The sequence below is a fragment of the Sorex fumeus genome, unplaced genomic scaffold, assembly GCF_029834395.1.
Source record: "Sorex fumeus unplaced genomic scaffold, SorFum_2.1 ptg000041l, whole genome shotgun sequence".
NCBI lineage: Eukaryota > Metazoa > Chordata > Mammalia > Eulipotyphla > Soricidae > Sorex > Sorex fumeus.
In genome coordinates this window covers 6,234,498-6,261,778 of record NW_026606098.1, presented here as the reverse complement: position 1 = coordinate 6,261,778, position 27,281 = coordinate 6,234,498, and the positions used below count along the sequence as shown (strand labels likewise).

The following is a 27,281-nucleotide window of genomic DNA, read 5'->3' as shown; positions in this document are numbered from 1 at the left end:
ACTAAGAGCTGTGTGTGCATTGAGTGTATATGTGCACAGGATGGCACTCGCGCAGGTGACGGTGACAGAGCAGCCAGAGTCGGCGGGGGCAGCGCACAACATTTATTGAGCTGTATGGGGGCAGGGCACATCCCGCCCCCAGCTCTCTACCCAGCCCTCCCTGCACCCACATCCCGGTGAGCTGGGACATTCAGCGCCCTCCCCTGAATCCTGGGCCAGGTGCACCCGCTGCCAGGGCACACCAAGTTGGTAGGAGGGGCAGAGGGGGGCTCATGGCAGGCTCTGGACGTGTCAACCCCCTCCTACAGCGAGCACTGAGGCTGGGACACGTCTACACGCCAAGTGGGAGGCCCAAAGCGCAGACACAAGGACATGCCGATGCGGAGACGAAAGCATGATGGGAGGAGCGGAAGGGAGCCTGGAGCAGACGGACAGATGGACAGACGGACCTCGCTGCTGTCTCTATGGCAGATGCCTCCTGTCACAGGGAGCCTGCATTTCTACCGGTGATGAGGGCATGTCTGTCTGTGGGTCCTGGGACGCAGGGCCGGTTAGAGGGAGCCCATCCCAGTGACCTCAGACGTCAGCCTGAAAGACAGGGTGCCAGGGGGAGCGTCTGGGTGTGGACGCTCTGCCACAGTGCCCCGGGGAGCCCCTCCATGCCTGCCCACGTGTGGTCTGACAGTCCAGCCCGTGTGTGCCCGGTTTGCGTCTACTGTGCGCCCTCCCTGGACAGGCCCCGGCTGACCTGGCGTTGATGAGGTACTGGGCCAGGCTGATGTTGGCCGGGCTCCCGGTGATGGTGATCTGTCGCTCAGAAGAGCCCTCGGTGGCATTGGCGATCTTGATCTGCGCCCCAGACATCTGCCGGATCTCGTTGATTTTGGTCCCCTGGCGGCCAATGATGCAGCCGATCAGCTGGAAGTAGGAAGGAGAGGCGGGGTCGGCCTGTGGGCTCCCCACCCTCCCGCCAGTTCATGCTCCTCAGGCCACCCTCAGCTCAGCTCTGCCCCTTCCTAGTCCCCAGTCACCCGACCAGGCCATGAAGTCAGCCAACCCCACCCTAGACCCCCAGAGCTCCTCTGGCAAGGGCCAGGTGAGCAGATGATAGGAGCAGAATGGCAGAGGGATGCAGCCCACCAGGCTGCCTCCCTGCCCTACAGTCTGGGCCAAGTAGAGCCTGGGTTATGCCGGTAGCCGCTCCCCTCTCTCATCTTTCTGTTCCTTCTGCCATCACCCAGAGTGCCCCGGGCAGAGGGTTCCTCCTCAAGCAAGGCATCCGTTCTGGACACTTGGGGCTGGGGGAACATTCTGAGGGTGAGGCCCCTGACCCAAGCTAACTGCTCCTGTCACACAAAATGGCTCTACTGAGGCCTGCGCCCACCCCAGTCAGGCCAGTGCGTTTCAGCCTTCAGTCACTTCAGTCACTGGGCACCTAGACCAGGAACTGGCAGGCATCTGACCCTCCCCTGTCCACACTTGGAGGACAAGCACCTAGTGGAATCGTGGAGCTAAGCCCTGGCTGGAGGGCCCATGGGGTGGCCATACTCACATCATTGGGGATGGTGAGTTCGTGGGTGCTGGCCGGGGGGCTGGCGTCCAGACCTGGGCACAGAACAGGTGTGTTAGATGGGTCTCACCCACTTCCAGCCCTTCCCAGGGGGCTTGTGAGTGCCCCAATGGCAACTGCCTCTGGCATGGAGAGGACGCCAGAAGCAGGGTGTACCCTCATTCTGCTGGGCCCCTTCAGTCCCTGTGTGCCCCCACACCCAGCAGTGCTCCTCCTCTGCCATCTGCCAGCTCTCTGGTCAGAGTCCGACTCCCCCTACAGACCACCAGGAGGTTGGGGGCCCATGGGAGCAGTGGCGCAGGTCCAGGCGGGCCCAGATTCCATGCCCCCCTTGTGGTCTCAGGACCCTGACCAGGACAGGCAGAATCCCAACCCACAAGCCAGAAGTCTAGAGCCCCACTGCCTCCACATTTCGCCCACCTTCACATCACTCCAGAGCTTGAGCCCTCATCCCACCCAGGCTCCTTCCTTTCTGACCCCAGCTCAGTGCAGGTGTCACACAGCCCAGCGGGCCCCAACCTGCAAGTTCAGGTTCCCAGGAGTGGCCCAGAGGGCTGTGGGAGCTGGGCACAGGAGCAGGCTCAGGCTGAACCCTGAGTTCTGGGCCTTCTCTCCAACAGGCTACACAAACCCCACGCCAGCAGAGGGTGCCCGGGGAGCATGTTTTGGGAACTCCCAATGAGAGCTGGTGGTCTGAGGCGGGGGAGCATGGGCACGGCAGGGGCCCAGTTATCCCAGGAGACTTGTAAGGGGGAACGACCCAAAGCAGCACACTGGGGGACCTCTGGGAGAGGTCCCTCCCAATCAGGAAGAACAGTCTCAAATGTTCTCAACTTTGCATTCACAACACCCAACACTGATGGGACTCAAGAGACCCCAGGGAGCTGAACCTGGGCAGGCATAGCCTGTGGGGGTGGGTGGGGACTTGCACGTGCCTCAGTGGCAAACATGGCTGGTACAGCCAACACTTCAACATTCCTCTGCACTGTGCCCCGAGAGAGAGAGCTCCCAGGGAATTGGCTCCTCTGCGAGGACAAGACTCGGGATAAAACTCTTGTGTGCAGACCAAGCTCCACTGAGGGAATTAGACTCCTCTGAGAGACCAGGCTCCTCTGAGGAGAGCAGGCTCTCCTGAGGGAATCAGGCTCCTCTGAGAGCCCAGGCATCTGTGAGAGGAGCAGGCTCCTCTGAGGGAATCAGGTACCTCTAAGGGGTTCAGGCTCCTCTGAGGGGATGAAGACTCCTCTGAGGGGACCAGACCCCTCTGTGGGGACGAGAGTCCTGCGCAGACAGCAGGCTCCCATAGCTTCTGGGGCCAGAGTGGCCATGCTGGCCCTATAGCTTACCCTGAGTCCACATCCTGGCTATGGGCTACACCTTCCCCATCTGCCCCTCTTAGGAACTCAACAGCCCTCAGAGGTCTCTTCATGTCACTACCGCTGTCCACTGAGAAAGACATTCCCAGGAGCTCATGCTGGGACGGGGGGGGGGGGGGGCACTGACACAGGCTCACAGGCCATGGCCGCAGGAGATAGAGGACAACACAGATGCCCCTGACAGGGCCTGGCCAGACTCCCCGCAGTCCCAGCAGCACTGGCATGAATACGGCCTCCTTCCCAGCACGCAGGGCCCGCTGCGGTGGGGTGTTTTACCTGACGACTGGCCCATCAGATTTTGAGCTTCTTCCGAGGAGTGCAAAGGCAGCTTTTCTCCTGGAGAGCAAAGAAGACACAGATGTAAGGTTTGCCCTCAAGGAGAGAAGCAAGTTCACTTCAACTGGGGGGCTCCAAATAGGACGGGCACCCAGAAGCTCAAAATCTGCACGAGCCGGGTCGCCCGCCCCAGAGCCCAGAGGGGGCGACAGAGCCTGGACTGGCTGTCCCAGGGGCCGCACTCCGGAGAGGAGCACGCAGGGTGGGCTGGCAAGCAGTAGGAAGCACAGGCCTACGGGCTGGCCCTGGGGGCGCCTCCCTGTGCAGCCCCTGGCCAGACCTGGCCGCCCATGTCCACTGCGCAGCTCGGCAGAGAACATCCCGGGAGGAGGAGGGGGAGAGAGGGCGCTGGGTACGTACCAGGGAAAGCGGGGTTGGTCTGTCCGAGGGGAGGAAAGGGGGTTTGCTGCATGGCCAGCTGGTGGAGCTTGGTCAACTGCTGAGGGAGGAGGGACACGAGAGCTAAGAAGGTCATTGTCATCAAGCACAGTCATACCAAAGGCAAACAGGCAGTAACACGACTTAGGACGAGAGGCACAGGCCATGCGACAGGGCGGGGGCAGCGGAGTAAGGACTTGGCCTGGAGAGTGGCCACAGTGTGCTGGGCCGGCAGCTCCCACTCCGGGCCTTGGGCAGAAGGTGGGGCTGACCCCTCTCGCATAGCTCCCTCTGATGTGGGGACTCCAGATGACTCCTGACCCAATGGTGGGAATGTCCCAGAATTCCCTTTGTGGGACATTCCGTGGGACGGTGAGAGCTGCTGAGAGTACTGTTCCTGCCTTAGTACTTCACCCCTGGCCACTGGGCCTTGGGAGGACAGAAATGCAGGAGATATGAAGGTGAAACTGGGGAGACACAGCCACCTTGGTACATAGTAAGAACTCCCAGAAACTCCCACAAGGCCCCACTGGCTCTACCAGACTAGAGACCCCGAAACTCAGGCACGGTGGGTGTTTGATGTCTACACCTGCCCGTGGCTGCACCAGTGAGCCCTGGGTGAGAGTCGGTGCCTGCGCTTTCCCCTAGCCAAGCCTGCACCTTCCCAGAATCCCAGCTGGCCTGCCCAAACCTTGGACATAGGGCTGGGCCATCAGTCCGGCCTCCTTGGGGCACTACAACCTGGAGTACAGCCATGCATGGAGGGGCAGCTGGTTACTCCTGTGAGGGGTGGGGATGCGGCAGTACAAAAGCTGCTCCATCGGTTTTTCCCTGCCGGCTCCTGGTCCTGGAGGATCTAGGCTCTGCTCACGCCTGCCCACTCCCAAGCCTGACAACCTGGATCAGGTAATTGGGGTGAGGCTGCATCCTGATCTCAGGAGCCATTTGGAACATCTGTCATGTCTGGGAGAATGAGGGGCACAGTGATCCAATGTTCAGATCTAAGAGTCCCAGAGGGGTACGTGGCAGAGGTGGAGTGGGTCTCTGGGGCCGACACCATGGAGCACAGTGTTACCTGAGCAGCTGGGCAGGGAAGTACCCTAGAAAGGGGGCAGGAGAGCCTCTGGCACACAGGTATGGGAAGAGGGTGCCATACCTGTGGCTGTCTGTGGCTCAGGGATTAAGGAACTGACAGGTGACATGTGCCACGCTAGAGAGATCAGCGCCCAGTGGCATACTGGATAACTTGCGTTAAGTGCGGAGATGTCCCTGCCTACACACTGGCTGCCATGCCAGGGCAGAATTCGAGTCCAGGATAAGAAGGAAACCCCACATCTAGAGAGCAAAAGCTTCCCAGTGCTAGGCCCAGGACTCTGACAGGGTCTGTGGGCTCCTGTGTCCCACCTATGTCATTCACAGCAGGGCACAGAGTTGATTCTAACCTGCCTATCTTTTTGTGTTGGAATTTAACAGCCAAACAAGTGATGCCCCCTGTGCACAGCCCTGTGAATGAGGAGTATGGCACTGCCAAGGGACTAGGGCTAGGCTGGAGATCTGTCCTGGAGGACTCTCCTGTGACAGGCTTGCCTCAGTCTCATGCCTATTCTCCACAGGGCTAACTACTAATCCACACATCACACAGGAACCCCATTTCAGTCACATGTGCTGAGGATGGTGCTTCTAACCCCTTAGAGCGTCTTGAGATGAATGAGAAGGTCCCAATATGCGACATTCAATATTCCTGAGACTCCTGAGATGTCTCTCCCTAGTCCAAGTGGACAGACACTCTGCCGGAGTTCTGTGTGAAGAGGGCATGAGCATTTTTCCTCAGCTGAAGTTCCTGAGACACAGAGACTCTGGAAGGCTCCATTCTCCTGTCCGGGTGTCCTAGCACTTCCCCTCTGGGGGCTCTCGCTGGCAGGCCTGACCCAGATTCCCTGCCTCTGGGGTCAAGTCCCTCGAGACCCTCTGCCTGGCCCTCTGCAGAGTCTCTCCTTGTGTGGAACCATATTGCCATGGATGCCATGGACTGACGCTGTCTGTGTCTCTGCTGGTGCCAGTGTCCCTGGCACATTTCTCTTCATGGAGACCCGCCAAGGATGCCTTGCCTCTGCTTGCCCATCAACATCTGAAACAGCAGTTCCTGGAAGATTTCTGACTGGAATGATGGTGCCCTTGCACTTCCATCTGGGAGGCACTGGCACATTTGAGAGGTCCCCGTCCGCAGACATGGCCCGTGTCTCATTTATTTGGGTTTCTGTAAATTCTGACAAGGCATCATTTTAAAAAGTAATCTTTTAATTATGACTCCATTCAACTGCTTTGTCAGAGAGCCCAGGTGATGATTCCGATTTGGGGAAGATGGTTAGTCTTGTCTATGGCCCAGCCTGCGTTCAAACATTACACACATACTATGTGGGGTGTAGGTCAGACTATGCTAGTATCTTCTTTCGACTTGAGCTGTGCTGAAAAGAGGGTTTAGGTTCCAGTACAATATCGGTCCTCTATGATTCTCAACCGTTTTTTCATGATTTGAAGCTGTTCTCAAGGCATTCATTGTAATACCGAAGTGAACTGAACTTCTGATCACCACATAATGATAAAAAAACTAGATAAAAAACTTGCCTGGGTTCCACTCCAGCCCCACACGGGCATTGAAGCAACCTGGGAGCAACTCCTGAGCACTGAGTTGGGAGTAGCCTCTGAGGGATGGCTCCAAACAAATGAAACAATTTAAAAATCGTCTAAAATGGGGCTGGAGTGATAGTACAGTGGGTAGGACATTTGCCTTGTATGCAGCCAACCCGGGTTCAATCTCTGGCATCTCATACAGCCTGATCCCACCAGGAGTGAAGAGCACAGAGCGAGGAACAACCCCCGAGCACAGCTAGTGTCGCCCCCCCAAAACAACAAACTTGTCTAAGACAAAAGTGTTGTTTCTCCCTGAACCCCCAGTCTGAAAACTGGTAATAATATTGGTATAATAGGTTTCTTTTGGTTAGTATTTTTATAGAAGTGTTTCCCTTGAATTTTATATTCTACTTTGTTCTCTTTGTTGTGATTTATGTTCCTTAAAAAAAATTGTTAGAATTCCTGACTTGTTTGCTTGTCTGTTTGTTTAGTTTCAAACAGTTGAACTGCTTTTGTTCCTAACTGGAAAGTTTCCTTATTCTAATTAGCCACTGCACAGGCCAAATTCCTGCATTTATTTTGCATTTTAATTGTCCTGATTTTCTATTTTTTCTTTATTCTTCCTTTGTGTTTAATTATGTTTTCCCTCACCCCTTGCCCCGTTTCTTTATAAAATTATATAATGGAGATCTTTTACTGTCAGTTAATATTTATTTTTGTTTTCTTTTGGGGTCCTGGGGCCACCCCCAGCTCTGTCCTCTGGGGACCATGAGGACCAAGTGATTAAACACTGTACTATCACACGGGTCCCAAATCTCATTACTCTCAAAGTCTCAACTCCCTTTCCTCATCTCTTTACTGGACTCTTAGTCCTCTTGAGAGACACCATGACGATGAGGGGTCTCAGCTCCCCCTCCCCCGCCCCCATCTTACTTTCATGTTTGCAGCTATGGTCTGTCCACTTTATACTTCTACGTTAATCTCACAAATTGGCATTGGCATGATTTTACAAACAGTGTTGGGTTTCATTTACTCCAATGTTTACATTTTCATGACATCCAGATTGCCAATATTTTCTTTGTCTGGGGTAAGCTAATGAAAGAGGTGGTAATTGTCCTTGCTCACCACTCTCTTGGGACCGTGTTCCTCCGAAGAAAATCTCAGGTGAGATCGCTGACTCAGCTCTGTCTGAAATATCTGAAAGGCCTCCAGAACACCCTCTTGGCACTTCCTGGTTAACCAATATTTGTCTTCAGGTATCCCTCTGCTTCCACTGTTGCTGGTGAAGTCACATCACTTTTTCTTACTCTTTCGGAGTATCCTTTTTGAGTATGGGGCCATTTTGGGGTCTCTGATACTGTGTGGCTTTACTTGATATGGCTAAAGGGAATTCTCACCAAGGTTTGCTGGGAGTATAGGAAAGATTTCCTTACTCATTCTGAGAACTGAGAGCTGCTCTCTGCAAAGTACCTAGAGGTCCACCCGTCCTCCCTTGCTGGGCTCTGACTGGCTGGACACTGCTCTCTTCCAAGCCAGGTAGCAGAGCTCAGACTTCAGGTGCAAACAGCTCCAGGGGGACCTGGAGAAAGTACAGATTCTGCTTCCTGAGGCTGGTGGGAGGAGGACTGGGGGAGAGATCAGGGACGGCCACCCCAGAGTGGAAGCCCAGGCTCCCCCTCATTGGAGAGGAAGGGCCTGCACATGCTTTTGGTTGTAGCTGTAAACGCAGGCACCTCCAACCCTGGAGCTGTTGGTTGGAAAGAACCAGGAGCTGGGGGGAGTGCACTGCCAACTGTTCTCGCCCTGAGAAATGCAAAGGAGCACCACATAGGGTCATCCTTACGTGTGCACAGGATGAGGACAAGTGACAGGAAACACTGGTTCACTGGTTCCTGACGCTCCCACCCAGATAAGTTTCCTCACAGATCTGAACACCACAGAAGTCCTGTCCTGTGACAGCTCTGCCCCTCAGTGGCCCTTCAGCACAGCGGGCTTGGGAGATAAGCAGACTCGGCACACCAACTCCAAGCCCTCCTACCCTCTCTGCAGGACCCTCTCCACCACAGGCACCAATGCCAGCCAGCACCAGGGAACAGATCTCACTTGAAGGAGGGCTTCCGAGGTGTGGCAGCATCTCCTGGGGCCTGATCACTGCCATCCAGCACAGAGACTCGGTCAAGTACATCACCTTCCAGTTGGCTGGGCCAGGTGCCTGGGTGCTGGCTCTCCACCATCCAGCATCCCCAGGAGGTCAAACAGTGCCCATTCCCGTGGGCCGGCAGGTGAGGAGAGGGAGGTGGCTTCACACTTCAGCTCTAGGAACCCCTGGTGCAGGGGAAGAGGGAATGGCAGGGACGCTGCTGTGATGGCTGAAAGGTGGGGTATGGCTTGTGCTTCAGGGAGTCTTTATATCTGGGCTTCAAGAAGAAGAGGTGAAAGATCCCACTCAAGATGGAGTACAGGAAAACTTCTGTCCCGGCACCAGCTGATTCCTCCTCAGATGGTGATGGAGGTGCTACCCTGCTGTCTGGAGAAGCAGGGGATGGGAGGGCCACAGGTCCGGTTGCTGGCCCTGGGCTCCGGGTACCCTTGGAGGTGCTTCCAGCTCTGCGGGCCTAGGGCAATCTGTCCTGGTCAGCCCTGCTAACCAGAGCCAGTCAAGAAGTTCCCATGGGAAGAGCGAAGAAGCCAACAGTCCTGCCATGGCCCGCAATCCCTCGGGCCAGGCGCCTCCAACCAGAGGGCTCTGTTGTACCTAAGCCACTGTGCTGCCTCGCACAAGTCCTGTGCCTGCACTGCACAGGCGGGAAGCTGTCCGGCTTGCTCCTGGGTGTGCCTGATGCTCAGGGGTGATGTTGCTGACACCTGGGAGGGCCTGGGATATGCTTAAGGCTAATGTTCCTCCAGGAACCTCAGTCACCCCATCTGTGCCCCAGTGGCCCACCTGACCACCAGGGAAGCTGCAACAAGGAGTCGAGAACAAGGAGTTGAGTGGAGGCCATACCAGGTCCCAGAAGTGTCCTACAAAGGAGGCAGGCGGAACAGTGGTGGGGGATCCAGCTTGCTCTTCCAGGCCCATGGAAAGTGAAGCTAACCTGAGGCCCGGAACTGGAGGCTATGGTCACGGCGCTCCAGAGAGCTGTTGTGCTCTGAGTCATGTCTGCAGCACATGGCGGTGTGGGGTGTGCATTCTGAGAACTCGCTCTACTGGGCAGGGTAGGAAACATGCATCTGGGTCATCCAGATTAATCAAACAGTATCTCTCAGTCATATGTGGTCACTGCTCACAGTTCCTGGCTCCCAGTTCTGCAGCGAGCACTCAGGGGAGTTCTGGAAGTTGGGGTTGGGGTGGTGCCAGGGAGTTCACCAGGTAGGAGGGGCAGTTCCCAGGAGGGTAAAGCTGGTGAATTGTGCCCCATTCCAGGTCAGGAAGCCCCGCTAGAACCTCAGAACAGGGCTTTGGAGAACTGTGAGGTGAACACACCAGAGAGGGGACGCTGGTGCTCTTGCTTGGACCTCGCAGGGCTGCCTTGCCAGTACCTTCAAGGACAGGCCTTTCCTGCCCTCCATGAGCTTCTCTACCTGAAGATTCAAGCGGATGATGGTGGCTGGTGAAGAGCAGAGCAGACGCGCAGGCAGGAACCTGGGCTGGGCCATGGTCCCGACCTGAGCAGGCAACTCAGGAGCACGAGGTGAGGAGTGCAAGGGCCTGGGGAGCCAGTCCTCCCTGCAGAGGCTGATGCTGCGTATGGGGACAGAGTGTCAGGAAGGAGTAGAGCTGAGCGCCCAGATACCCCCTGTGTGTGGTGTTCTGGGGATAGGGCAGGGCTGAGTGCCCAGACACCCCCTGTGTGTGGAGCTGCAGGGTTTTAGCCATCTTTGTATGACGTGACTTGGGTGAGCAGCTCCTCCCTGTTGGGGGACTGCGGAAGGTTGGGCCTCTGGGAGAACCTTGGTGGGGTTCTCCCATATGGCCCCCATATTGGGAATGCTGCAGAGAAATGGTCCTGGAGGGGTGAGGGCCCCAGAGCACAGTTCACCTGCACAATGGGCTTCCACCATCTCCCTTAGCCCAGTTTATGCACAGTGTGATGGGGGTTGGGGGAAGGCCAGGGCCACCCCTCACCCCACATCTCAGGATTTCAGGAAGAACTCAAGGATCTGCTGGGCCTGGGTATGCCCTGGCTCTGGAAGGATTGCACAGGTCACAGTTGCAAAAAGACACAGGTGCTGAGGTGCATACCTTCATGGGTGCACAGGTGCACAGACAATAGGTACACAGACACAGGCACATAGGTGCACAGGTACACAGATGCACAGGTGCACAGACAATAGGTACACAGACACAGGCACATAGGTGCACACACACAGGTGCAGAGGTACACAGGTACACAGATGCACAGGTGTACAGACAAACAGGCACTTAGAAGCACAGATGCAAAGGAGAACAGATGCAGGCAAAAAGACAGACACATAGGAGCACAGACATACACACAGGAGTATAGATAGACACACAGGTGCACAGACACAACACAGGAACACAAACAGACACACAGGAACACAAACAGACACACAGGAGCACACACAGACACACAGGTGCACAGACACACAGGAGCACAGACACACAGGAGCACAGACACACAGGAGCACAGACACACAGGAGCACAGACACACAGGAGCACAGTGCACAGATATACAGGTCACACAGACACACAGACAGAAGCACAGACTCACAGATGCAGAGACACATAGACTTACAGACAGACACACAGGATCAGTCTCACAGGAGCACAGAAACACAGGAGCACTGATGCACTGGTGTACCAGTGCCCTTATAGCCCTTTGAGAAGCCCCATGCCACACACAGCCATCTTGAAGGTGCATAGATCCCACTATCCTTGGCATGGGCAGCTGCCAGGCGGGCAAAGCAACCCCTGCAGAGGAACCCACATCACAGAGACAGTCTAACAATATGACGTCAGGCCAAGTCCTCCCCATAAGTAGATTAGCGCTGAGAGGTTAGAGGTTATTCGAGGTCACAGGTCAATGACAAGGGTCAGATACACTGAGAAAGTATTAATATTATTGTGTAATATTAATAGTACAGCAAGTGAAAGCAGCATGCAGGTGAGGGCACTAAGAGGGAAGGAAGACGTGTGAGCACTCACATCTGGATGGGGGATGGCGTACTGTCCCTGGATGGTGTAGGCCTGGAGAGAGAGAAGGGGCGGGGTCAGGCAGAAAGAGGGACCTCTCCCCCCCACAGGGCGGGTTTCTTTAGAACGTGGCTTCTCCTTAGTCACTGGCCCCATCAAGAGATTGGGAGGACAGAAGGGGGCCCAGTACCAGGGCCCACGTCCTCAGCCATCTGAGTCCAAGCAAACAAGTGGGGAGCTGCACCCAGCTGCTTCTGAGGGATGCAGGAAGCTTGGCCAGGAAGCAGGAGGGAGGAGAGAATTCAGCTCCACTCTCCCCTCCTACTCATGCCCCAAGTGTTTTGGGGTCTCCCTGGAGATTCTCAGAGTCAGCAGAGCTATACCCACCGGTGCCTGGGACTGAGCTCTACCAGGCCCCTATGCCAACTTAGACACAAAATAATGACCTGCCCATCACAGTTACTGCTTACTAAACTCTGAAAATGTAGTCAGATGTCAAAGACTTCTATAAAACATGTGCTCCAAGAAGAGAAGGAAAAGAGAAAAGGAGAGTAGAGGTGGAGGAGGTGGAGAAGGAGAGGGGGAAGGGAAGGGAAGGGAATTAAAGGGGAGGGGAGAAAACAGGAGGGGGAAGAGATGAGAAGGGAAGGGAAGAAGGAAGAGGAAGAGGAAAAGAAAGAGAAAGAGAAAGAGAAAAAGAAAAAGAGAGAGAAGGAGCTGTCTGAGGCAACCAAGCCAGGTGTGAAACCGGGTGGGCTGGTGGACCCGGGTCAGAGTGGACCCGGGATCAAGAGTGCTGGGTGCAGCTCCCAGATGTGGGTCTCATTTGGGATCAGGACACTGACAGTCATGTTGATTGTGGCCCCTGCAGTCCCACCCCCAGGCCCATCAGCTAAGATGTTTCCAGAACCTCGAGACCCCAACCCCATGAAACACACGAAGTGGAGGAGAGTCAAGACTGAGACCTGCTCCCGGGGCTCAATGCTTAGGCCTGCAGGTGTGCCTGGGAGGACACAGCTCTGACATCCACTAGGTGTGGTGCCCTGCACTTAGAAGAGGGGTGTCCTGTGCACCCTAGAGGGAGACCTCAGGCCAGGCCCGCACCACTTCCACAGCCCCTCAGGGGCTCAAGGCCAAATACTGGTGGTGGGGGGGGGGGGCGCTGGAGCAATAGCACAGCGGGTAGGGTATTTGCCTTACACGTGGCCAACCCGGGTTTGATTCTCAGCATATCATATGGTCCCCCGAGCACTGCCAGGAGTAATTCCTGAGTGCAGAGCCAGGAGTAACCCTTGAGCATTGCCGGGTATGACCCAAAAAGCAAAAAAAAACAAAAAACAAAAACAACAACAACAACAACAAAAACCCCAGAAAACCCCAAACAAACAAAAACAAAACCAATCAACCAAACAAACAAAAACCCCAAAAAACATACTGGTGGGGGAGGCAGGCAGGTTAGGAGGGAGCAAAAATCTTCCTGCTCGGACAAATGTCTGAGAAAGACGTGGGATGATGTGGCTGTCCCTATCCAGATGACAGGGACCAGCTGGGGTGCACAAATGGGCGAGGACACTGACCCCCAAGAGCAGCCCTGGAGAGATGCGTGTGGTAAGGGAGTACCAGGCCTGTTAATGAACACAAGGCCACACTGTGTCATAGGAAGGAGCTGCTCGGGGACTCTGCACTGACATTTCCTGCTAAAGCATGTAGCTTAGGCTACAGCCCAAAGGTGGAGGTAGAGTTCCCTACCTCTGCCACTTCCTGCAGGATCAGGACATGAGGGCCCTCAGGCACAGGCTGGTGGGAAGCAGGTCCTTCCAGTGGGCACAGACAACCCCTGCTTCAGTGTGGTGGGGCCCTCTGCCCAGACCCTTCTATGGGAGAGGTTGTCCTGAGCAAACCTTTTCCACCTCTGCCTGCTGGCCGCTCCCTCAGTCCAGCCAAGTGGGTGGCCGAGTCTCACGGGAAGTCTCCGTCTTAACTCTCCATAGACAGACATGTGTGCCGTCGACTGGACGCAGAGCCCTAGCATGCCTGGGCCATGGTCGCAGGTCCTAACCCCTCTGTAGTCTCCCCAAGGCTAGAGGGAAGGCCCTGGGATGGACATGGGGTGAGCCAAACTCTCTGCACCCCTCCTCCAGCACTCCACCCTGGCAGGCAGTGGCTTCAGCCCCGCTGAGGCCAGGGGCAGCTTCCTCCCCATCCCTTGGCTTCTGGGCACAGTGATCAGGCATTTGGAGAAAGGGAGCCTGTGGGCCAGGCATGCCACTGTAAATGTGAGGCCTGGAGTATGCTCGGAGAGCTGTGGAAGAAACTGCCCTGGGCAAGCTCAGGGGGGAATGGGCACCTGCCCACCCAGGACATCCTCCCCAGTCCTTCCTGCCCGTGAACACTGGGTGCCAGGTGGTGGCTGAGTGGCTCTGCGTCCGCGCGCACGAGGGGCCCGCGCAGTGAGGAGGCAAGAAAACCTGAGAGCACTAACGGGCAGCGGCGGGGGCTGCAGTAAAAGGCTGAGGTTGGCAGTGGAGGCCGCGAGCGGGTCGGCTCTTACCTGACCACCTGCAAAAATGACAGGGGTGGAGGCGGGCTTTGGGCGGTAGGGAATGGTGGCACCTTTCGGTGGGGACTAGGAAAAGGGACAGGAGAGGGAGAGAGAGCGTTAGTGTGGCCCCACAGCGAGCACTCCTGATCTCGGGCCTTCTCCCGAGCCAGCCCATGCGCTTGCCCATCTGCCCACTGTACCCTGACCCACGGCACAGCCCCTAAAGGTGCCCCATATGCTGTGCTGGCTTTGGGAGGAATTTATGGGGTTAGACAAATGGTGCCACCAAGCCAGGGTGCCATCCATTCACATGTGACAGAACAGCACCGTTCCCGTCCCCTCCAAACAGTCACCTTCTATGCATTGCCCGTCGGGAGCAGCCTCCCTGCACCCTGGACCCCAGTTCAGGTCAGGGGACCCACCACAGAAGGGTCACAGATAACCAGTTTCACCCCCCAAAACACTTGAGTCCACTCCAGAGGCAGAAGCCTGTCCCTGCCCTCTCCCCTGATGCCCATGTCTAAGCACAGGTGCCATTTCCAGGCGGCTGCTGTCTCTGATCAAAGACACCCCCACCATCACCACCACCATGCAACTGGCACCAGCCTCATCTCCCACCCTCCGTGGCGAGAATCTGGTGGGGATACCCATTCCTTCATGAGAGCTGGGGTCCAGTCAGGCTTTGTCCATGCCTCAGCCCTCCATGTTCCCAGTGTGTACCCACCAGGCATCAGTTAGCCAAAGGGTGGATAGGGAGGCACATCTGTCTCTGTACCCAGGCCACACTTGGGCCCTTGAGCACGCCGTGACCCTGACTGACTGGAGCATGCTGGGACACTGAGCATGCTGTGATCCTGAGCACGCTGTGATCCTGTGCATGCTGTGACCTTGAACACGCCGTGACCCTGAGCATGTCGTGACCTTGATCATGCTGTGACCTTGAGCACGATGTGATCCTGAGCATGCCATGACCTTGAGCACGCAGTAACCTTGAGCACGCTGTGATCCTAACCACACTGTGACCTTGAATACACCATCATCTTGAGCACACTGTCACCCTGATCACGTGTGACCCTGAGAACGCTGTGACCCTGGGCACATGGTGACCTGCGCATGCCATGAACTTGCGCATGCTATGACCTTGAGCACACTATGACTTGTTCATGCGGTGGCCCTGAGCATGCCATGACCTTGAGCACGCTGTGACTTTGCATATGCCATGTGACTCTAAAGAATGTAAGGTGGTTGAGGGTCTCTGAGCTGATCCAGGCTAGTGTCTGGGGTGAGCCTGGGTTCCCGAAATGGTCCAGCTTCAGGATTTCCGGGATCATAACCAAACTCATCCAGAAACACCTGAGCACAGTGGATAGTATGGTCTCGGCAGGACTCAGGCAGAGCTGGAGCTCAGGTGAGAGAATGAGCTACACCTAACTGTCACTCTGTCTATTGCATTCTCCTTCTGGACCAGCACCCAGTGCTCCTCTGCTCCCCTTGGTACTCCTCTGTCCCCCTTGGTGCTCCTCTACCCTCGCCTGGTGCTCCTCTGCCATCCTGTTGATGCTCCTCTGCCCCCTGGTGCTCCTCGACCCTCCCTCGGTGCTCCTCTGCCCTCCCATTGATGCTCCTCTGCCCCCCTTGGTGCTCCTCTGTCCCCCCCTTAGTACTCCTTTGCCCTTCCATTGGCGCTCCTCTCTCCTGCCATCAGGGCCAGTACTTGATGGTCCTCTACTCAGTGGTCAGCTGACCGTGATTCTGATTCTGCCTGTACTCATGTCCTCAGACAGGGAGGAGCTCTTGGAGCACAGCTCCCGGCAAAGCTCCCATTGGAGCGGGTCCATGCGTGCTTAAGGCCCACACCATTGGACTGTCCTCTTTCTGGGGATTAGGGTGTCTGGCTCACCTCCAACATGTGCAACTCTCCAATCCCCTGCCATCTGTCCCACGGTCCCTCCTTTAGGGCCATGGTGATGGCTGCTTGCCTGGCCTGTGCCCTTATGAGAACAAGATGGCGCAGGGTCAGCCCATCACATAGGCTCACAGAGCTACATGCACCCAGCTTCCCCGGCAGAGATGAACCTTCCCACCTGGGCCTGACTTCAGACTGGGCCCTTTCCGCCACGAGGTCCAGTTTCCACAGCTGGGGACTTCAGCTCTGGCCTGCTGGAGCTGCACATTACCCATACGGCCACTAGAGGGCAGTGCCGAGAGACCGGGGAAAGGGTCCTGGGAGCCTGAGCAGGCCCCACAGGTCCCCTCAGCAGCACCTAGCACCGGGGAGCAGCCCCATCCACGCACCCCATAAGCAGTGTAGAGGAAGCTTGAAAACAACGTTTAGAGACGTGTTTCGGAGGCCACTGAGGATCATCCTTCAGGGAAAGTCCCGCAGAAACGATGGGCTCAGGCTCCGCAGTCCTGGGGGTACCCAGTGTCGTGGGGATCTCGGGTGCCGAGCAGAGGCACTGGTTGGCTACGGGCCCCTTGGCTCAGCCCAGCCCTGCGTGGCTGCTGCGGGAACCTGGACACAGTCTGGCTGCTGACGCTGTGTCCTGCCTCCTTAGCAGGCGTGCTTGCTTCTCCCGGCTCTGCCTGTTGGCTCCAGTGGCTCACTGGCCCCTCTCCACTCCGGGCACTGTCGGGCACTTTTCCTATGCCCAGCCTAGCTCCGACCTCCAGGATCCGGTGACCTGAGCTTGCTCGTCAGTTCCGTGGGCCGAGTCTGAGCGGGGACACTGCCACCGCCCTGCACTGACTCCACTGCATCACAGAGGCGAATCTCTCCCTTCCAGAGATGGGGAGCTCAGTCCTCTCTCCCTCCACACCGCTGCCCCCATGCACTCTCCCACCGCCTGTACCCTGGCCCCCTGGCCCAGTACAGGGCTCAGTGCCTGGATGCCCACTCTCCAGGCTGACCCTCGAAGGCAGTGATGGACCGGCACGCGACGACTATACCTCCAGCATGACCACACAGATCTGCTTAACGCATTGGATGATGGCATCGGGGGTCCCCGAGATGGTCACTGCCCGCTCTGTGGAGTTGGGCAGCATGTCCCCAGCCACCTGGACCTGAGCACCTGTGGACTGGAGAGACAGGTGGGGAGGGCCTGCAGTGGGGGCAGTGGACCCCAGCTTCTCTACAGGGTGCCCAGCTTCCTTCATAGCCCCTTGAAGGGCTGGCGGTGGGGGGCACACTAGACAGGGTATTTCCTGCTGGGAACAGGCAGGAGACATCTTTCCAGCGGCCTATTTCAGACATGCAGAGCTCTCCCTGCATACAGCCTCAGACAACAGGAAAGAGGGGACCTGGAAGGGCCTGGAGTAGGAGCCCTCCTGGGAAGAGGGAAGGGCTCAGTCCAGAGGGCAGAGTCAAGTGGGAAGGGAAGGTACCTTTGCAGCTCATGTGAGCTCACCTCACATGTACTCTAGCCCAGGGGTGGGGACAATGAGCTGTCACGGGGAGCCTCTGTGCCCGGGACATAGGGTCTTGATAATCACTACTGGGGGCACTATCTGGGCTCATCCCCAGTGACGGCTGTGTCAGTGCCTGTCACGTCCCCCCAGAGCTCCTGGCAAGGCCTGGGCTCAGGCAGGCTGACCCCTGGCCCTGCCAGTCCCCCAGGCAGGCAGTTCCTGTTACCTCCCTGATCTCCTTGATCTTGGAGCCGCCTTTCCCAATCAGGGATCCACACTGGCTTGCTGGGACCACCAGCCTCAGTGTCACTGGGGGTTTGCTGGTGGCAGGGCTGTTGCTCATGGAGTTGATGATGTCCTGGATAAGCAGGACATACGTGTTAGTGGTGTGGTGCCAAGGGAGGTGTGGAGCTCTGAGCTCCCATTGGGGGTGGGGGTGGGTTGTGGGGCCTCAGTGACCCAGGATGAGGGGCAGAGACACATGGAGTCTCACACAGACATGCAGGAATGTGGGAACTCAGTGTGACAAAACAGGACACGATGACCAGGGCCATACAAAAAGACAAGGGTGGACAGACAAGGGTGGAAGCCCCTGAATGCCTCACACACATGGGATGGGCTGAGGTGCTGACCCAGAACCCCACCACCACCACACCCCCCAAAAGGAACGAACCAAGGTGCCTCCCCAGGGCTTGAAGACCCATCTTACCTCCTCAAACTTGTAGGCGATCATGGCGAAGGCCTTGAAGATGGCATCTGTGGGGCCTGTAATGGTCACGATCCGTTCTGGGCAGTTTCCCTCTGAAATATTGATCCTTGCCCCACTCTGGGAGGGGTCAGAGGATTGAGAGTGAGAGAGAGAGAGAGAAAGAGCGAAAGAGAAAAGAGAGAGAGGGAGAGAAAGGGAGAGAGAAGGAGAGAGACGGAGAGAGAGGAGAGATAGGGAGAGAGAGAAGGAAAGAGAGAGGGAGGGAGTGAGGGAGAGAGAGAGAGAGGGAGAGAGAGGAGGGGAGCGCACAAGGGAGAGGTGCTTGCTTTGCACATGGCTGACCCAGCTCTATCTTTAGAACCACATATGGTCTCCTAGCCTCGCCAGAAGTGAGCCCTGAGCAAAAAGCCAGGAATGAGCCCTCCGCACAGAACCAGCAGTGATCCCTGAGCACAGACTGGCAAGTGGCCCTTGGGCACAGAGCCAGGAGTGAGCCTTGAGCACAGAGTCAGGAGTGACCCTTGAGCACAGAGCTAGGAGTGATCCCTGAGTACAGAGCCAGGAGTCAACCCTGAGCATAGAACCAGGATCAGTCTTGAGCACAGAGCCGGGCGTCAGCCCTGAGCACAAAGCTAGGGGTGAACCCTGAGCACTACCAGGTGTGGTCTAACTGCCTCCCCCCTCAAAAGGGGAGTTAAGAGTCAGGGTGGTGACAGAGTGGTTGGAGGCCTCTGTGGGGCTGTTAGGCACCCCCTAGATAGACACGCCAACACGACACAGCTTCTGGGATGCTGTGTCATCCCAGGGGACACAGCCCGGGGAGTCTGTGCACGCCCCTTGCCCCTCCCCTCACTGTCCCCCAGGAACTAGGACCGTAGAGGCCAGACTACACTCACCTCTTCCCGCATTTTCTTCACGGTCTCTCCTTTCTGGAACCAAGAGTTGGACAAGGGCAAGAGGTCACTAGGGCTCCAAGCTTGGGTTTGACATTGAAGGTGCCACATGGGGGGGAACCCTAGTGAGATCCCCCAAAATCACTAGGACGGGGCATAGGGCCTCATGGAGGGAGCCAGGACAAGGCACAGCAGCCAGAGTGGGACAGGATGGCTGCAGGGCTGGGGGATCCCCAAGGCAGGAGCACCCTTAGAGGCTGTGCCTAGAGCTGGCCTCCTCTCTGATGCGACAGGAACCCTACCCTCACCCACCATGGCATACAGAGAGATTATGGGGAGCAAGAGAGGAGGCTTTTTGGGATTCCCAGACTTTGGCAGGGGCCATGCAGCAGGGGTAGCTGGGCTGGGTCCCACAAGCTCTTGAGGCAGAAGGTTGCGCCTTACCTTCCCAATGATGCTGCCAACCTCCTGCAGGAGCAATGGAGAAAAGAGTCACAGGCAGTGGGGCAGAGCCTCACGACCTAACTGCAGCCCCTTGGGGCCACCACGAGGGGGCAGAGCAGCCCTTTCAGGCTTGAGTCAGGACTTCTGGAGGCAAAGACTGAGCAGCTGGGATAGGACTCAGGGCCAGAGTGTGGGGTGCCACACGCCAGGATGGAACGGATGCAGCAGTACAGTCTGGCACCTCCCAGAGCAACCTCCCAGGCCAAAATGACATTTTGTGGCAGTGTAAGGCTGCTCCTGCGGAAGTGCAGTGCAGTAAAGCTGACAGAGTTGCCCCGTCCCTCCCCCAGAGCTGGCTGCATGCTGGGGCCCTGCGGGTCACTGGGGAGGAAGAGGTGCTGAACCCTCCATGGGCCATGGGCTCTTTGGGGCACAGAAGTTTCAACATGGCCTACTGCTGCTTGTCCCAAGGCAGCTGGGGTCTTCTGTCATGGGTGGGCACAGTGGAACCCATACAAGAGCCGGGATGGGTGTGAGCGGTCAAACATGATGGTATATGACACACCATGTATACAAGCAGTGTACTGATGGGCATGTGTGAGCACACGTGTCTCAGCTGAGATTAATAGCGAGTCATGCCCCCCTCTGGCCGCCCAGTGGGTCCAGGACTTGATGGATCAGACTCGAGGAAGAGCTGTTTCTGCTTGGCCTGCACTAGATCAGGGCAGAGAGGGTTCTGGAAGGTGAGGGGTACCACAAGGGCTGTGGTCAGGAGCCCTCAGCAGGGTGGGCACTGGCAGGAGCCATAGCACGGCCCCACACTCCACAGCAGGGTACATGTGGACAGGAACTTGCAAAGACACCCTCAAAGTCATGGCAGGGTCACTCCCACGTGGATTCTGACACGTAGGCCACTGGGCAGCATATTGCCCCTATGCCATCCTGCAGGCTGTGCTCATGGGCCCTGGTGGGGAGCAACCTCTTTGGTCCCCACTGGATGGCCTGGGTGCTCAGGCCCCCAACAGGGTGGCAGCAAGGCCGTGGGAGCACATTAGGACTCACTGAGCTGCGAGGTCAGGGCTTGGAGAGGACTCTCAGCACTGTCCCTCTGTGGCCAGGGCTGCCCTTACCTTGCCGTGCATCAGAAGGCGGATGGTCAAGGTCACGTTCAGGCCGCCTTCCGACACCTTGGACTCCATCTTACTCCAGAGATGTGGCTGAGGGTGCGGGCTCCAGGCACCAAGCAGGGTGTACGGAAGGATAGATGGGGCCCAAAGGGGGTCACCTGGGAAGGGAGGCAGAGCCAGATGAGTGGCTCCCAGGATGGGGTTGCCAGGTCATTGCTGGAGTGCCCTGAGGTATGGGGCATGTTCAGACCCCCCTGCCTCCACAGAGTGGAACGTGGGGAGGCCTTTCTGTGAGAGAGTGTGGTCCGGGCCTTCATTTGAGGTGCTGATGTGGGGACCAGAGTGTAAGGGGAGGAGGTATGGGCACCCAGGGGCATTGGGGCATTTCATGGGGCAGAGAGAAGGGAAAGGGAGGGCAGGAGAGAAGGGTGAAGGTAATGGCAGCCACTGGTGCTGACAGTGGCCGCCAGTGCAGGGGGCTGCCCTGCACACCTGTCCTGCCCTTTGTCCGCTGCGCACCTGCAGGCAGAGACTGCAGATGAGGATGGAGGAGGGGAGCCGCACGATGAGGCAGCAGGATCCGTGGGCACGGACCTGTGCCCCCTGTGCCTCCCGGCTCTGGGCACGTTTGACCTAACCTGGAAGGTGAGACCACACGTCAGCAAAGGAGACTGTAGATGTTCCTCTGACTTGAAAGGGCTTTATTCAGCAAAAAATAAAATTAAATTAAATTTTAAAAAAAGTTTATCAAAATATTTCTGCTCAATGCGTTCAAGTGAAAAACTGTCACTGTCACTGTCACTGTCCTCCTGTTGTTCATTGATTTGCACGAGAGGGTCCAGTAACATCTCCATTGGAGACTTTTGTTGTTACTGTGTTTGGTATATCGAATACATCACGGGTAGCTTGCCAGGCTCTGCCGTGCGGGCAAGATACTCTCGGTAGCTTGCCAGGCTCTCTGAGAGGGTCGGAGGAATCGAACTCAGGTCGGCCATGTTGGATGCATGCAAGGCAAACGCCCTACCGCTGTGCTATCGCTCCAGCCCAAGTGAAAAACAAAACAGGAAAATATGAAGGGCAGAAACAGGGCAACGAAGGACCCCTGGAGGCATGAGAGATGGGCTGACACTTCTGCCTTAGGAATGCTGTGACAGCAAAACACATCCCCATGGTTGAGGACTTCCTGCAAGGATCAATAGTGGAATACACGGGAAGTTGCCAGATGCCCAGGGTCTCAGACAAGGGTTTGCAAACGGTGTGTGGGGGGACCCAGTAAAGGGAAGGGGTGAGGGTCCCCTGGGGAGCAGATGCAGCTGAACTCCATGCAGGCTTGAGGCTGACCACCATGACCTGCAGCAAGAAGCCACTCTCCTGCTCTGACCAGGAACAGCTGGGCTGTGGAGAAAGTGGGTCAGCCAGAGATTGGGCCAGGCCCTCTGTCAGCTCTACCAGTTATGGGCCAGTGGCCAGAGACAGGGCATCCTGGACAGCTCCTGACCTGACCAAAACCCTGACAGTGTACCTCTGCTCAGGGAGGCCTGTCCTCCCAATGCCCCAGCTGAGTCTCACATTTCAGATCAACACTACATGCTCTCATTCTAAGAACTCAAGGGGAAAAACAAATAAATCTGAGGAAACAGGAGGAAGAAATAAATATCTGTGATTTGAAACAGAAAACCTAGAGAGAAACCAGTGAAATAGAGTAGATTCTTTAGAAAGAAAGGAACACGGACTGGCTTACAGTGAGGTGGACAAAGGCAAAAGAAGGTAAAGTCTCAATACAAAGAACAAAAGTGAGGGATTCCCTGTGGGTGTGAGAACAGCTCTGCAGATGGCCTCACCTGCAGCACACAGCCTGGACACCCCCTTGTCCAGAAGAAAGGACCCTAACATAGCCTCTATGACTAAGGGGGTAAGCTGCATAATTAACCCCGCCCCAGAAATCTCTAACCCTGAAGGAGTCAGAGGAAAATCCGACCCACTGTTTCCAGAACAATTTCCAGTAGACTCTTGTTCAGAAAACAGAAGGAAGCAGAAACATGTCCCAGTTGAAGGAGCTGGCAGTGTGCCCTGATGCAAAAATCAAAGTGAGGACAAAAGAGGAAGGTGACACTCAGGGAGAGGCACAGAACAGCTCAGCGATAATCTAGAGTGTAAGAATGACACGGGCCGATTCTCTCGATCCTCTCCACTGAGGGGAGGCTGTTTCAGAGTTCAAGATCTAGTGATGAAATCAACCACATCCGCAACCTAGTGAAACATCACTACTACGTCAGCACAGGCAGAAAGTGTCTCACAGAATTCAACACCTCATCATGGAAAAATGGACTCCGGAGACTGGAATGGAGAGGACAGAAATCACAGGAGGCTACCGGTTCGCAGCCATTTAGCTCACCCACCGCTGTCCTTCCCTGTCTCCCCTGATCTCCCCAAACTGTCTTGTTCAATGCTCAGCACCCACGGTGGTCAGCACAAGAAGGCAGGGGCAGGATGTGAAAGATGCGATTTCCCTTTTAACCTAATCCTCAGAACTGTATCAGAATCCCGGCCTGGACTTCACACAAAGATGACTGAGTGATTGATAAGGAGAGACAAGGGTACCACAATACTCCTATGACCCTGACGAGGAAAAAGAAGCAGAATGAAATGTCTCTTCAGTTTCAAAGCTTGTTCTCTAACTGCCCAGTTGAGTTGGGCTGCATTGCTCAGGGAAATCAGAGGTGGGCACAAATGGGGAGTAAGACCACCACACAGACCTGCCAGTGGGGCCCTGACAGATGCTGAAAGGTAGCACATATACAGGCATGAAGGTGGAAGATGCCAGTGGGCAGGTCTGGGGCCTCTCGTGCAAAGTCAGTGGTTCCAGCGGATGAGGTTGAAAACCTCAGGAAGAGCTGGTCTAGGTCAGAGAGAGCCAGCAGATCAGGCTGATGACACCCGGCAGTGGCTCCGTGTGGATCCCTTTGCCCTCTCTTGCAACTTCTCTGATCGGAGACCGAGCTTGTCTCTGGCCCAGAGTTTGTGACTCCTTCCCTTCTCATTTTTCCTCAGTTTCTGATCATGGAAACTGTAATCTCTGGAGCCTCTCATTTCTGTCAGCATTTTCACACACATGGGGCCTGCAGACCAACCAACGCTTTTGACCCACAGATGCCATGTTTTGGGTTTCTGCATGACCTTGACGGTGCTCTTGACAGGCACATGGCTGAGAGTTGTGCTTTTCGTTTTCATATTCTTGGACATTTCCTCATTACCTTTAGCTATTGGCACCTAGTTTATCCACACTTATTATTTCCCAGAAGGGACTGAGTGTGCCTGGGGCAGGAGCCGTGCAACAAGCTGTACATGTGCCAGCTCCCTGCCCCTCCACTGGGCTCTGACAGGACCCGCCTTGTCTCTGAGTGCCAGGGGCTTGGTGCTCTTACCTGCAAAGATGCATTTGAGGTGGCCATGCCACCTGGCTGGCACCTGCCTTATCCTGATGTTCCATCACTGGCAGTGCAGCACGCTAGGTTCTGAGACTTAGAGTCTGTTTTCTCGCCTTTAACCCAGACTATTGTATTTCATGTCAGTATCTTGCTGATGACACAAAGCTCAGTTGTACTCTTTTTTCCCTCACTTCCAATGACCAATTGGCACAATTTCCCCCTTATATCTGCAGGGCACAGAGTGTGTGAGCTGCTGTGGAGCAACCACAGCAGCAAGACTCCAACCCGACACAGGTACACAGAGGGCACAGTGTCCAGCACCCCCTCTCCTGGGCTTGGAGCATAGGTCTATGGCATTTCTGCCCCAGTGACCCCTTTGGGGCACGCATCTCCCAGCACACAGCCCAGGCACCGGTGATTCATCCTGATCATCATCACCACACACACACACACACACACACACACACACACACACACACACAAACACACATACACACGTCCTGTAACAGGGACTCCAACAGACTGTGTGGTCTTTGGTCTCTGTCTTCTCTTGAGACCAGGTCATTGTGCAAGCCAGACTTTGTTCTCTGCTGCTGAGTGTTTCCCCCCATTTGTGAGATTGGGCACTGAACGAGGATAGGCTCATTCTACTACCTGTAACCCCAGGAACAATTGTGTGAAACACAATTGGGGTGAGCCTGTTTTCTCTTCCCTGCCCCACTCCTTCAGGCATGACTCACTCTGAGCAGCCCCAAGTCACCTGTGGTCTCTTCCCTCAATCCTGGGCACAGCCTACCCTGCAGTGCCTAGTGGTGGCCTCTTACCTGCGGGCCCTTTGCTTTCCCGGTGAGCTCCCCACCCCATCCTCCTCTCTGGCCTCTCAGGTGGTTCTCCAGCTGCACGATGCTCCCGGACAGACACCCCCACCCCAACTGACTATGGTTTAGAACGGTTTTCCAGTGAGCTCTCCACCCCATTCTCCTCTCTGGCCTCTCAGGTGGTTCTCTAGCTGCACGAAGCTCTGGGTAGACACCTCCCTCCCCCTCCATCCCTAACTGACTGTGGCTTACAAAGGTTTCAGATGCTGCTCTGTCCTTTCACATCTCACTGGGGCCTTCACAGACAGGTTGCCTGTGATGAAGGGAAAGTTCTCACTTTCTTTTGTGGATGTGTCCGTCTCCTTGACATTTCTCTGAAATCATTCATAGCTTACATTTAGTGATCTGTTCTGAGTTCATTTTTGTAGAAGGTCAAGGTTGTTTCCTTGCTATAGGATGGCTTTTTTCATATAGATCTCTTCGGGGCTGAAGCTGTGACTCAGTGCTGGATACCTTGTACTTGGAAGGCTCTGGGTTCAACATCTGGAGAGATAGAGAATCCAGGTCTCTCATTATTTCAACTCAATTCCTTGAAAATGTTTCATGAAATGCCTTTATTCGTGTCACTCACTGGCTCAGATTTCTGTGGATGTATTTGGAGCCAGCTCTATTTTGTTCATGTTTGTGCTTCCCGTCCAGCAACAGTACACTGTTGGAGTGTGCCTATTCCAGAGCACCATAATAACATAACATTTCCCTTATCTGTTCTATTTCAAAATTCTCCTGGGTTTCCTTTGTTGCTCCAGCTAGGATTCTGATAGGAGTTGTAGTTAACCTTCCAGCGACTAAAGGTCTGTTCCAGAAACATTTACGTGAGTGATCTGTGGACAAACATGGCACGTCAGTACCAAAATTTGTTTCCATGTCTCTCTCAGCACTTCAGAGCTTTCAAGCCCCATCTTTGCAAGCTGCAGAGCAATGAGTCATTTTTGTTGTTTATGTAAATGGTGTTTGAGTCTCAGTTTCTACTATCCAGTTATGACATATGGTAGGGTGTTGCTTTTCGAAGATGATTGTGCATTATTAAACAAATGAACTTAGGTTCTCAGATGCAGATACTCAGAGACTTCTGCATACAGGAGCATTTTTTTCCTTTGTAATCTGACCTACAGCCCTGGTGCTTCCTTCCTTTCTCACTGGCCTGAACAGAAGCTATGTCTGCACTGGCTTGGGAGCAGACCAGGGGACACAACTCTGCTTACTTTATTCCTCTCAGAGCCCAAACCTCATTTGCTGCCTTCTAGTGATGAAATTTGCAAAACCTGGGTTTGTGGTGGGCATGGTGAGATTCTTGAAATACAGCTCAACTGTTCTAGCTTCAGAGCTGTTCTGTGGCCCTCCCTCTTGCCAGACATCAAGCACAGCAGTCGGACGCTTTGGGAGAGGGAGGGGTGTGGTGAATGGAGGCAGGGGGGCCTCTACAGACATGTAGCCCTCGCCCACACTGGTGCCAGCCCAGTGTCCAGCTCTTACTACCACTCCTGCCACCAGGCAGAGAAACAACCTCCCTGCTACATGCTGAGGGGCTGCGGTGCTCACATGTAGTGTCTGATGGCGAAGCTGACAGGCCTTCTCTGTGGGAAAGGGGACATGGCTCTGCCCATATCCACAGTGCAGCTAGGGGTACCTGCCCTGGCCGTGTATGTCCGGTTCCCTTCTAGCTGGATTCTTACCCAGAAAATGCTGTGTGTCACCAGCATCTGGCACATGGGTGCAGGGTCATATCAGCTAGCATAGCCTCTGTGGGGGCACACAGGCGTGGGGCATGCCAGCCAGCACAGCCTCTGTGGGGCCCCTGTGTGCGGTGGTCCGTACAGAATGCATCCAGGGCCTCAGTTGTCTGTAGACTGATGGGGAAGGTCGACAAGGACACGCCCCAGGGACTGAAGCACACTTGGCTGGGCGCATTTTCCAGCTCAGTGCCCATCAGCTTCACGAGGCCAGGACGGCAGGAGCCGCCAGAGTGCATTAGCGCATTTGCTGTCGGGTGCTCTGGGAGAGGTTCTGAAGGCTAACTGTGTCCTGGCAGCCCGAGAGAGTGAGTTTGTAATACTGAGAGGAGGTGCAGGGGGCAGGGAGGCAAGGTAGAATTCTGAGAGGTGGGTGTAGAGGGGAGGAAGAGAAGATGAAATTCTGAGCAAGAAGGGTGCAGAGGGAAGGAGAGAGGATAGAATTCTGAGAAGCAGGTGCAGGGGGAGGGAAGGTGGGTAGAATTCTGAGACAGCAAGGTACAGAGGGGAGGTAGGGTGGGTGGAAAGGCACAGCCTTGCCCAGGTCAGAGAGGTGGTGAAGAGGTAGCACTGGGAAGTAGGGATGGATGAAGGGAGGGATGAAGAGAGGGTGGAAAGCACATCAGAGAGAGGTGCGTGCAGGAGGTGGGCAGAGGTGGAAGAAGCGAGGACAGG

General features: G+C 55.6%; 1 protein-coding gene across 27 annotated transcripts in view; it reads right to left on the bottom strand.

The window, feature by feature from the left end:
• Positions 1-218: 218 nt before the first annotated feature.
• PCBP3 (poly(rC) binding protein 3) overlaps positions 219-27,281 on the bottom strand; it is a 206,755-nt gene continuing 179,692 nt past the window's right edge. For 2 of the 27 annotated variants that reach the window (XM_056119396.1, XM_056119397.1), the window contains 16 exons: positions 25,212-25,359; positions 21,090-21,208; positions 20,574-20,728; positions 19,444-19,467; positions 19,003-19,035; positions 18,107-18,223; positions 17,624-17,755; positions 16,939-17,067; positions 15,890-15,980; positions 13,930-14,006; positions 11,460-11,501; positions 3,643-3,721; positions 3,223-3,282; positions 1,553-1,605; positions 749-918; positions 219-588 (listed from right to left, as the gene is read on the bottom strand). In XM_056119396.1, coding sequence (XP_055975371.1) covers positions 552-588; positions 749-918; positions 1,553-1,605; positions 3,223-3,282; positions 3,643-3,721; positions 11,460-11,501; positions 13,930-14,006; positions 15,890-15,980; positions 16,939-17,067; positions 17,624-17,755; positions 18,107-18,223; positions 19,003-19,035; positions 19,444-19,467; positions 20,574-20,728; positions 21,090-21,208; positions 25,212-25,213 — 1,320 coding nt within the window. In that variant the 5' untranslated portion in view covers positions 25,214-25,359 and the 3' untranslated portion in view covers positions 219-551. Of the gene's footprint in view, positions 589-748; positions 919-1,552; positions 1,606-3,222; positions 3,283-3,642; positions 3,722-11,459; positions 11,502-13,929; positions 14,074-15,889; positions 15,981-16,938; positions 17,068-17,623; positions 17,756-18,106; positions 18,224-19,002; positions 19,036-19,443; positions 19,468-20,573; positions 20,729-21,089; positions 21,209-25,211; positions 25,360-27,281 lie in introns of those variants that run through there. The other 25 variants (XM_056119387.1, XM_056119411.1, XM_056119412.1 and 22 more) reach the window with 23 other exon arrangements.